This window comes from Heterodontus francisci, chromosome 3 (assembly GCF_036365525.1).
Source record: "Heterodontus francisci isolate sHetFra1 chromosome 3, sHetFra1.hap1, whole genome shotgun sequence".
Taxonomy (NCBI): domain Eukaryota; kingdom Metazoa; phylum Chordata; class Chondrichthyes; order Heterodontiformes; family Heterodontidae; genus Heterodontus; species Heterodontus francisci.
The window spans coordinates 173923501-173935580 of NC_090373.1; the positions used below are offsets into that span (position 1 = coordinate 173923501).

A 12080-nucleotide genomic window follows, 5' to 3' on the forward strand; every position below is an offset into this window, starting at 1 on the left:
AGGCAAGGTCACATTTACTGCCCATCCCTAATTCCCTTGAGAAGGTGAGATTGGGCCTTTTCATTTTCATTGAATATATCCAACTCAATAGCTTGTTAGGTCCATTCACGAGGCATTGAGGCAGACATTTAATGTGGACTAGAGTCATATGTGAACAGACCGTGTAGGGGTGATAGGTGGGTACTTCCATGAGGGACATGAGTGAACTAGTTGAGTTTTTAAAACAATCTAGTCGCTTTCATTAGTTTTTTTTTTCTGGCTCTGACCTCCAAATTACCTTATTTATTAAACTCAATCTTCATAATGTACCATGGTGGAAATTAAAGTCACAGCATCCAGTGCAGGATCCTGGAACTTCCTCATTAAATTTCTCTCTTCCACGTGATTCAGTACGTTAATTGGCTCCCCCTATTTAGCTCCTGCTGTAACAGCCCAGGTTCTGCCACAGATTGACCCCCCACCCCCACAGGGCACGTCACCGACTTCTGACCAGGAATGCATCACACAGGACACCAGGGAGAGCTCCCTTGCTCTTTGAAAAAGTCCGAGCTTTTACATCCACCTGTGAGGGCAGGCAAGACATCAGTTTAATGTCTCACCCAAAAGACAGCACCTCTGAGAGTGCAGCACCCCCTCAGAACTGCACGCAGTGTCAGCTGAGATTCAGCACTTGAGTATCTGGATTGGGACTTGAACCCACAACCTTCAAACATCAAAAAGCAAGAGATACTACACACTGAGCTACAATTACACTAACCTGCAGCCACCCGATATGTAGTCCCATACACCAGCACTGGAATATGAAATGTTTGACTGGAAACCATCTCCGATGACTTCAGCCACCCACAGTTGCCAATGTGGCCTCGGGCCAGGGCTGACAGTTGCTGGAGCGTTACAGTCCTGAGATGAATTAGCGTCACGCTTTACTGAGGTGATTGTGTTGCTTTTCCATAAAGGTTATTGTGTAGCGAACAAAGGAAATCAAAAGAAAACCGAGCGCCAGCTTTATGACCCAATTGTATTCGGGGGGCCTGCCCTGGAAAGTAGTGTTTGGAAGCTGAAGGTTCAGAATTTTCCACCCATTGAATGAACAGGGAAGCAAAATGATCACTCTCTGTTGGAACTAACTGCTTTATACAGCTAAGCAGGGAGGGAGGGAGGCCAGCATGGCTGTTACCAGGCCTCCTGCCCCTCTCCCAACCTCCCCTCACTTAGCTTCAGCAGGACATACCTCAGGACCGATCTACATGGCACGGTTCGGATAAGGAACTCTTCCTTTTAAGTCTGTATATCCACAAACATGCTACATAGTTACATGGCACACACAGAGGTTAGTTGGTGAAGAAAGATAGAGATGAGCAGCTGGTGATAGATTCGGAGCTCCAGCTCAGAAAATGAAAGAAAAAGGTAATCTGCATTGATAGAAATCTTCTCAGGGCATCAAAAAAGCACTTTACAACCAAAGAAGTAGTTTTGTAGGAAACACAACAGCCAACTTTCATACGGTAAACTCCTGCAAACAGCAGTGATTGTCCTCCTCCCTTTTAAAAACAAAAAGATTACTTTTTATTCTGTTAATTTGCACTACCTGAAGTGTAGCAATGGATCGTTTTTTCATTCGTTCATGAGATGTGAGTATCGCTGGCAAGGCCAGCATTTGTTGCCCGTCCCTAATTGCCTAAGAAGATGCTTGTTGGGTTTAGTTATATTTGTATTAGTAATGTTGTAGGGCATTCTAGATAAAGTCTTAGACTCGGGTTAACTAACAACTCTTTATTATTTACAGTTACTATATACACTCTCCGCAAGCCACCTAAGCTAGCATCCTTCGTGCTGCTATGCCTTCTTCTTCTCAAGCCTATCTCATGTGATTGTTACATCATTACTCAAACAGTGGTTGGGGGGGGGCGGCGATGGTCTCTCACTGTCTTTGGTATTAACCCTTTACATCCTTAAACTACATCTCCCCCCCAAGTCTTTATCCAACATTTTTTCTATTATGACTTCTCTTCTACTCTCTCTCCTCCCAAGTCTCTCATTTTACAAATTCAGTCTCATGGGAGGTTTGACAACTCTCCCTGATCTGGTTGTAATCTGTCTGGGGCGATCAGTAGTCTTTGTAGGAAGTCTGAATTGCTGACTTGGTTTGTCGTTTCTACGGGCTGTAGCATTCCGTACAGTTTGGGTTTGTTCCTCTTCATCCGGATCTTGCAGATGGATTACTGGCTGTTGCTTTTGTGGAATAGGAATGATATTCCTTCGATTCCTTTGTATGCTCGTATAACATACAATCGCTGATAGTCCTCATATTTATAGATTACTGTACCTTCTCATTCCAGGTCACGTATCCAGACTTTTTGACCATTGTTTAATTTGGATAAGCTTCTCACTCAAAATCTTTTATTATAATTCCGGGTTTGTTTCCGTCTGTAGGAGTTTTCTCTTTCTTGAACTTTCTCGTGGTCTTGATTCTTCAATCCAGGAATTAATTGTTGAGGCAATACTGGAAGCTGTGTTCTTAACTTTTTTCCCCTTAGTAATTCTGCAGGTAATCATCCGCACAAATTAGAGGTCAGATAGGAAGATCTTCATTATTCTTGAGTAAAGATTTTATGGTTCTCACACCTCGTTCTGCCCCGTCATTGGACTGTGGATACCTCAGTGAGCTCACGGCAAACTAGGTAAAACATTCATTCATGAACTGTGGTCCGTTGTCTGATATTAGTTCATCCGAATCCCATGTTTCACAAAGATGTCCATAAGGATTTTGATAACTACCTCGGTGGTCATAGAATGTAATCGTTGGACTTCTATCCACCTGGAAAAGTAGTCGATACTGATGATATATGACTTCCCACCAAACATGAATAAATCCATGTCTAGGCTTTGTCGAGGTCTAGATGGAAATTGGGTAGTTAGCAATGGTTTGTGCTGTTCTGGCCTCTGTATCACGCATGTCTGACAGTTGTTGATCATGGTCCGATATCCATAGATATCCCAGGCCACCATACTGAAGCTCTGCACTTGGTTATACCCAAATGGCCTTGGTGTAATCGATCTAAGATATCAGATCTCATTGAAGTAGGAATAACAATTCTGTTGTTGTAAACTAATAAGTCATCAATTACGGTAAAGTATTTCCTATACTCATGGAACGTCTTCATTGTTCTCCTGGACATTCTTGTAGCCACCCATGTATAATATTGTCTAATGAAAATACACTCTTCCTCATTCTTCTGTGCTTGTTGTATTTCTCACAACTTCTCTGTACTTGCTGGTCAACTTTGTATTGTGTGTTGCCAGTATGACTCTATGTCACCTACAAAATTCACGTCTTCCTGTGATGGATGATCTACAGTTGCCCTTGATAACACATCGGCTGAAGATTGGAAGGAATTGTTTACCTTTGTGAGCTCGACTTCAGCTACCTTCTCAATCAACTGCAGTTCCAAGCATGCGTTCCTGCTCAGTAAAGAAAATTCTTGATTGTGTAAGACATATAAGGTCTCTACCAGTTATCTTCCTTTATGCTGAAGAGTTGCTTGGAGTTTACCTTTTACTCGCTGTTGTGTCCCGCCTGGACCATGCAACTGTATATCCGTCGGTTGCAGGTAATGTCTCTTCACCTAAGGAAGGCTCTTGGTCCGACAATACCTTGATGCTGGACCCTGTATCAAGCTTAAAATTCGTGAGGTGTCCATTCACGTAGATGTCTACTGCCCAGAAATCTTGGTTTGGATCACTGGTTTTTCCTAAGAAATCTCCTGTTTCTTTCTCTTGTGGGTACTGCTGTACTTGATTCACTGCTTTTTGCATGAAGGTCATCTGCTTTGTACCTTTAAGTGAAGAAATTCTGCTGTGGCACATCTTTCCATAGTGTCCAGTTTTTTTCACAATTAAAACACTCTGCTTTACTTGTTGGGCACTGCTCTCGTCTGTGGGCTTGCTTGGCTCCACAACGTTGTCAAAGTTTTCCTATTTCATGTCTCTCCTCACCTGTATATTTTTTCTGTTCCTCAAAGTGTTCCCCTGGCTTTGGCTTAACCAGTTGGATGGGCATTGGACTCTTACTCATCCATGGCTTGCCTTCAGCTCGTAGGATGCCCCTACTCTGTTTGCGAACTTCAGCCTGTCTAACAATTTGAATGGCCTTTTCCAGTGAAAAGTCTTCCTTGGATTCCTTGCAACAGGTCTGACAAGGGATTCATCTGCTATGCTGATGACCAGACGGTCTGTGATTAGTTCTTTCTTTAATTCGCTGTATTCGCTGCCTTCTGCCAATCTATACAGGCCATTAATAAAAGAGTCGACAGATTCGCCAATCATCTGCGCCCGCTTATCAAATTTGCCACTTTCCAAGATTTTATTGGTAGAGATTTATCAAAGGCTTAGACTACCTCTTCAAATTTATCAGTAGCCTCGTTGATCCCGTATTGGACAATTATGTTGTCCGCAATCGCACCTACTGAATATAGGAGGGTGTTCACTTGCATGGAGTTGCGAAGCTATTCTAAACCTTAGGAACCTTTTTCTCCATAATAGCCAAGTTTGAATCTCATTGGGTCCTTCTTGATTCTGGAAACTCTCAGACTTTTCAGGGTGTTTCACTTTCTTTAAGAAATTCACTGTTTTTTTCAGGCTTGTTTACCCTAATGGAGATGTCCCAGCTGTTTTTGAGAGTTCCCTGCTGTTTTAATAGGCTTTTGAGAAATGCAGTTTGTTTGCTTTCTTTTCAGGCGTGCTTGCCTTAATGGAGGTATGGAGGTGTTCCTGCTGTTTTTTTTTTGGGGGGGGGGGGTCCCGTGCTTCTCAGGAGTTCCCGCACTTTTTAGTGGATTCCCACTCTCCGCCTTCGCATTCAGCCGAGTGAAGGATTGGGTTTTTCCCTGTTTTTTTAAATTTTCTGAGCACAATGCCTTTAGAAAGGTACTATAAGCTTTTCAAAGGCTTTTAATGCGATCCTCAACCATCAGCATCGCAACTAACCCAATCACTAGATTCTACTTGCAGGCCACCATGCTTCTGTTCTGTGGTGCAGCCTGTATTTCCGTGCTCTGAGCTTTGCAGAGCTCTTCACAGCCTCTCCTGCAGGTAAGTAGCTTTCTTACTGTACCGGGCCATTATTTATCTTTAAATTTTCCTTTGTTCACCTGGTGCTTCTTCTGAAGGTAAGAAGATCTTCAAATTATCCTGGTCACTTTCACCACTGTTTTACCGTTGCTTTACCATTGTTTCACTGTTGTCACCATGTTGAGTTTAGTTGTATTTGTATTAGTAGCATTGTAGGGTGTTCTAGAGAAAGTCTTAGACTCCGATTAAGGTCAACTAACCTTATTTATTTACAGTTACTATATAGCCTCTCCACAAGCCATCCTTCGTGCTGCTATACATTCTTCTTCTCAAGCCTATCTCAAGTGACTGTTACACTGTCGCTTGTACAGTGGGAGGGGTCTCTCTCACTGTCTTCGGTATTAAGCCTTTACATCTTTATACTTAGGTGCTGCCTTCTTGAACCACTACAGTCCATATGATGTAAGTACACCCACAGAGCTGCTAGCGAGGAAGTTCCAGAATTTTGACCCTGTGACAGTGAAGGAATGGCGATATAGTTCCAAGTCAGAATGGTCTGTGACTTGGAGGGGAATCTGCAGGTGGTAGTGTTCCCATATGTCTGTTGCCCTTGTCCTTCTAGGTTGTACAGGTCACGGGTTTGGAAGGTGCTGTCGAAGGAGCATGGGCAAGTTGCTGCAGTGCATCTTGTAGATGGTACACACTGCTGCCACTGTGCGTCGGTGGTGCAAGGTGTGAAAGTTTTAGGTGGGTGGACGGGGTGCCAATCAAGCAGGCTGCATTGTCCTGGATGGTGTCGAGCTTCTTGAGTGTTGCAGGAGCTGCACCCATCCAGGCAAGTGAAGAGTATTCCATCACACTCCTGACTTGTGCCTTGCAGATGGTGGACAGACTTTGGGGAGTCAGGAGGTGAGTTACTCACTGCAGAATTCCCAGCCTCTGACCTAGAAACAAGACTTCAATATCGATAGATATATTCTGGGGATAAGTTGAGCTGGACTGATGAAACTGAGAATTGGTGTAGTGGTATTGTCACTGGACTAATAACCACAGGCCCAGGCTAATGTCCTGGGGGCATGGGTTCAAATCCCACTGTGGTAGTGGGTGGAATTTAAATTTAATTAATAAACTCAATTAATTAAAAAAATATGGAATTGAACACTAATCTCAGTAACAGTGCCATGAAACTATCATTGATTGTTGTAAAAAACCCATCTGGTTCACTATTAGGGAAGGAAATCTGTTGTCCTTGCCTGGTCTGGCCTACCTGTGATTCCAGATACACAGCAATGTGGTTGACTCTTAACTGCCCTCTGAAATAGTCTAGCAAGCCACTCAGTTGTCAAGGGCAATTAGGGATGGGCAACAAATGCTGGTCTTGCCAGCGACATCCACATCCCATGAAAGAATAAAAAAATGTTGGACGTTCTGTGGAAAGGGAGCTTGTGCTGCACAGGGCCTAAGCTAACAGCAGTAAACAGGGAGATCCAAAATGGATGTTGAAGACAAAATGTCTCCCTACTGTTGTTTATTTTTCTCTCCCTCATTAAACAAAAGTAACTTTGGAAGCCCGAGAAGTTGGAGGATAATTCATACAATAGAGCCACTTCTTGCAGTGAAACACAGGCTCCATTGTTTAACAGGATGTGATGCTCCAGCAAGTACTAACAGTTGGCCATGAGCCAAACTGAAGTGCATTGTGAGCTTTTACAATTATAAGGCAACTATTTTGCGCCTTGCGTTGATGTTGTGAGGGTGCAATCAAAGGGATGGAGGGAAAGACGATAAGGTACAGAGATGGAACGGGGAAGAAGAGGAGAGATAAAATGAGAGCGACAAAAAGGAAAGAGAGATAGGAAAGAGAATGAGAGAGGAGGAGGAAAGAGAGGATGTGGGAAAGTAAGACAACAAAGGAGAGGGAAAAGAGAGTGAGGGAAATTGAGAGAGGAAATGAGGAGAAAGGAGGAGGAAAGAGAAAAGAAATGAGGAAAAAGAGAGAGAGAAAAATGAGAAAGGGGAAGTGAGGAAAGAGAGGGTTAAAAACAGCCGCTGAGAAAGAGGAAGATTGAAGCAAGAGATCGAATGTGGCAGTGAGCAAAGAGGGAAAGAAAAACAGAGAGGACAGAGAGTGAGCAAGAAAAACAAGAGCCAGTGACAGTGAGGAAAGAGAGAATAAAGAGTCAGGACAGAGAGAATGTGAGGAAATAGAGAGAGAGTGCCAGTGAGAAAAAAAGAGAGGAAATGAAAGAGGGTGAGAATAGAAAGCATAAAGAAAGAGAGACAGAGTGATGGAGTAGAGAAAGAAAAACAGAGTGGGTGAGGAGAGGGTGATATTGAGCAAAGAGAGGGAGAGAGCAAAACAGAGGAGGAAGGAGAGACAGTGAGCAGAGAGAGAGAGGGAGACAGAAAACCAAAGGGAGCGCGACAGAGAAAGAGCAAGGAAGGATAGAAAGAGTAAGGAAAAAGAATGTAGGAAAAAAGATAGATTGAGGGAAGAGAGAAGCAGACCAGGGGAGTGAGGAAAGACAGAAAGAGGAAGCAGACAGATAGAGAGAGCACATAGAGGAAAGAGAGAACTGAAACTTTTCCAGATGCTATTGAACTTACTCTTTTGTGGCAGGATTTCCGACATTCGTCGTTTGAGTTTGTTTTTAAGTTGAAGTGTGTCGAGGGAAGGATGACCACTCTCTGTTTCTGTCTCAGCCCAGTCCAGCTTCACACTGTAGCCATGAATATGAGATGCAGCCTGCGATCTACTGCCATCAAACAAGTGGTAGAAATGATTACTGTCCAAAACCCAGCCACCTGTAGACTGCTGACTTCCCTTGGTGCTCTTTATAAAACAGGTTTTCTTCAGGGGCAAGTTCAGACTGGACTGAAGAATGGCTGCAGAAAACAAGAGGGTTAGTGGAGTTCTCAGCACGCCCTGCTCTTAAAGAGCAAAAGTCCCATCAGTAAACATTCAAAACAATTCCAATCAGATTTCATAAGGAAAGCAACATGCTGGAAACGCTTGGCAGGTCAGGCAGCGTCTGTGGATAGAGGAAAACGTCATCAACCTGAAACATTAACTCTGTCTTTCTCTCTCTCAGAGGAATTCAAAATCTTGAAGGGTTTTGATAGATTAAAAAAAGGAGCAATTGTTTCCACTGGTGAGATGGGTAGCAACCAGAGGACTAAAGTTTATGGTAATTGCCAAACAACCAGAAGCAGTGATAAGAAGAAAAATGTTACACTGCCTGAAAGGATGGTGGAAGCAGATTCAATAGTATCTTTCAAAAAGAAATTGGATAAATCGTTGAAGGGGAGAAAATGATAGGACTAAAGGGAAAGAGCAGGGGGCAGTGAGACTAATTGGATTGCTCTTTCAAAGAGCCAGCACAGGCACGATGGCCAAAAAGCCTTCTTCAGTGCGGTATGATGTAATGAGGAAAACTGCCTTGGAGAGGTTACTGGTCCTTTACAGCTTCTAGGAAATGATTTAATTTGTGCGACGCGAGCCTATCACCATAAATGAAGCTAAATGCACTCCATGTCCCCACTGATTGTGTCAAACTCACTGGCCTAGAAATTGAACTGCGTAGCGCCCGTTTTTCAAATGCTACACGGCAACCTAAGGACCCAAAATGGTGTCTATAATGGGCATGCCATCTTGGTGCACGATGTAGTGCTCGCGAGCAGAACGCACGCTGGCAGAACGTAAATGAGGCAGAAAGTTAATTAGATGGAGGTTCTGCCTCTTTGAAAGCACTATTCATGTCATCCCACACCCCAGCTTTATCCCCACACCTTGAAAGTTAGTCCTCTCCGAGTACATGTCCAAATGCCTTTTGAAATTTCCTGTGGAATCTGCTTCCACAGAGGGTCGTGAGGCAGCACTCATCCTATTTCAACTTCACTGAGTAGTAATGTATGTGGCACCTTCATTCCAGTGACCAAGCTGAGATATGTCAGCTGCTGCAGCCTCAAACCAGGGTATGGACAGTACTGCCAAGATCACCATCACCCTCAATCTTTAACCCACAGACTCCTTTCAGCCCGATGCTTATGCTCTCATTGCCATTCTCATTCTGAGTGATGTGCTATAAAAATGCGACCTAATTCGATTGAGGCTATTCTTATAAATAAGCACTGCTCCTTGTATTTTAAGGGGCTTCCAGGCCGTGCCACTTCCACGGATCCTAAATCTCCTTTCTGGCATTTCCCGCATCGATCTTGATAGCTATTCAACAGGTGCAGCAGCGCAGCAGTGGGGCCTACCCACAGGTGAAGGCCTGCTTCCGTAGTTTAACTGGAATGTTAATAGGGTTGCCAACTCTCCAGGATTCTCCTGGAGTCTCCAGAAATTAAAAATTAGTCTTCTGGAAACTGCGATGAGCAAACCTTTTGTCTTTTAATGATAAAAAAAATATTGTAAATGGGGTAAAAGAGCTGTTTGACTTGGTGGGGTGTGATGGTTGGAGGCCAGAGGTCATGTGACAAAACCTCCAGGAATATGGCCAATTCGAGATGGCAACCCTAAATGTAGGCCATGGGCAGCTCCAGCAGTGATTTGGTTGGCTGGGGTGAAGCATCAGACTCTGCAAGGCAACTTATGACCATAGAAGCTGTTGAGGTGGAACCCCCAGTTGAGATGGCAACTGGATTGGTGTTGTCAAGGTAACAAGCTTTGGGGTCAAAAATCCTTATTTCCTCCAGCAAACTCCCACCTGAACTCCAAAGGGGACCAATGAGCAGCTAACACTATCATCCCCGTCCTCTGAAATGCAGTAAATTTCACCGAGGTTCCCGACCTCCTGGAACAGGCGGGTGCGCTACATTAGCCTGTAGCCCACAGTGACATGCAAAGTGAGGACCCTCCCCACTCTGTGAGCTCCCTGGCAGGGTCAGTGCCTGAGGCCCTGAAGGGTCACACCCAGCCCAGTGGGCTGTATCCCTGCAGATTGTGACGCCCTTTCATTTTTGCTGCCATGCCACAGAGCTTCAACAGGCCATTCTGCCCCTTCAGCCTGTTCTGCCATTCAATGAGATCAGAGTTAACCAGCGACCTATCTTCATCCACCCACCTTGGTTTCATATCCCTAAATACCCTCACCAAACAAAACCTATCACAGGAACATTGGAAATAGGAGCAGGAGTAGACCATTTGGCCCCTCGACCTTGCTCCACCATTCAACTAGAATATGGCTGATCTGCTTCCTTAGTGCCATTTTCCTGCACTATCCCTATATCCCTTGATTTCTTTAATATCTAGAAATCTATCAATTTCTGTCTTGAATATACTCAATGACTGAGCCTCTACCGTCTTCTGGGGTAGAGAATACCACAGATTCACCACCCTCTGAGTGAAGAAATTCCTCCTCACCTCAGTCCTAAATGGCCTACCTCATATTCAGAGATTGTGTCCCCTGGTTCTAGAGCCCCCAGCCATCTACCCTGTCGAGCCCTCAAAGAATTTGGTATGTTTGAATGAGATCACCTCTAATTCTTCTAAACTCTAGAAAATACAGGCCCAACCTCCTTAATCTTTCCTCATAGGACAATCCTGCCATCCCAGGAATTTGTCTGGTGAACCTTCATTGCAGTCCCTCTATGGCAAGTATATCCTTCCTTAGGTAAGGAGAGCAAAACTGTACACAATACTCCAGGTGTGTTCTCACCAAGGCTTTATACAATTGCAGCAAGACTTCTTTTCTCCTGTACTCAAATCCTCTTGCAATAAAGGCCAACATACCATTTGCCTTCCCAATTGTTTGTTCCTGTACCTGTATGTTAGCTTTCAGTGACTCATGAACAAGGACAACCAGGTCCCTTTGGAGATCAACACTTCCCAATCTCTCACCATTTAAGAAATACTCTGCATTTCTGTTTTTCCTACCAAAGTGGATCACTTCATATTTTTCCACATTATATTCCATTTGCCATGTAGTAGGGGAAGCGGTGGTGTAGTGGTATTGTCACTGGACTAGTAACCCAGAGACCCAGGGTATTTCTCTGGGGACATGGGTTCAAATCCCACCACAGCAGAAGATGGGATTTGAATTCAATTAATAAATCTGGAATTAAAAAGCTAGTCTAATGATGGCCATGAAACCATTGTCGATTGTTGTAAAAACTAATGCCCTTTAGGGAAGGAAATCTGCTGTCCTTACCTGGTCTGGCCTACATGTGACTCCAGATCCACAGCAATGTGGTTAACTCTTACATGCCCTCTGAAATGGCCTAGCAAGCCACTCAGTTGTACCTAACCGCTACAAAGTCAATAGCAATGTGGGTGTACCTACCCCACATGGACTGCGGTGGTTCAAGAAGACAGCTCAGAACCTTCTCAAAGGCAATTAGGGATGGGCAATAAATGCTGGCCTGGCCAGTGACACCCACATCCCATGAATGAATAAAAAAAAAATGTTCTTGCCCACTCACTTAGCCTGTCTAAACCTTCTTGAAGCATTTTACTTACAACTCACATTGCCACCTAGTTTTGTGTCGTCAGCAAACTTGGAAATATTACATTTGGTCCCCACATCCAAATCATTGTTATAGATTGTGAATAGCTGGGGCCCAAGCACTGATCCTTGAGGTACTCCACTAGTCACAGCCTGCCAATCTGAGAATGACCCATTTATTCCTACTCTCCATTTTCTGTTCATTAACCAATTCTCAATCCATGCCAATATATTCCCCCCATTCCCATGTGCTCTAATTTTGTTTACTAACCTGTTGTATGGGACCTTATTGAAAGCCTTCTGAAACTCCAAATACACCACACACTGGTTCCCCTTTATCTATTCTGCTACTCAAAAAACTCCAACAGGTTTGCCAAACATGATTTCCCTTTCATAAATCTATGTTGGTTCTGCCCAATCCTAACCATTATTTTCTAAGTGTCCATTTATCACATCCTTTAGAATAGAGACTAGCATTTTCTCTACTACTGATGTCAGGCTAACAGGTCTGTAGTTCCCGTTTTCTCTTTTCCCCCTTTTCTTAAATAGTGGGATTACATTTGA

The 12080-nt window shown here is 43.8% G+C and overlaps 1 protein-coding gene across 5 annotated transcripts in view; it reads right to left on the reverse strand.

The window, feature by feature from the left end:
• The window catches only part of LOC137364492 (TOG array regulator of axonemal microtubules protein 2-like), a 210965-nt gene that overhangs the window by 113452 nt on the left and 85433 nt on the right, over nucleotides 1–12080 (reverse strand). For all 5 annotated transcript variants that reach the window (XM_068027681.1, XM_068027683.1, XM_068027682.1 and 2 more), the window contains exon 4: nucleotides 7678–7956. In XM_068027681.1, coding sequence (XP_067883782.1) covers nucleotides 7678–7956 — 279 coding nt within the window. The remainder of the gene's footprint in view (nucleotides 1–7677; nucleotides 7957–12080) is intronic.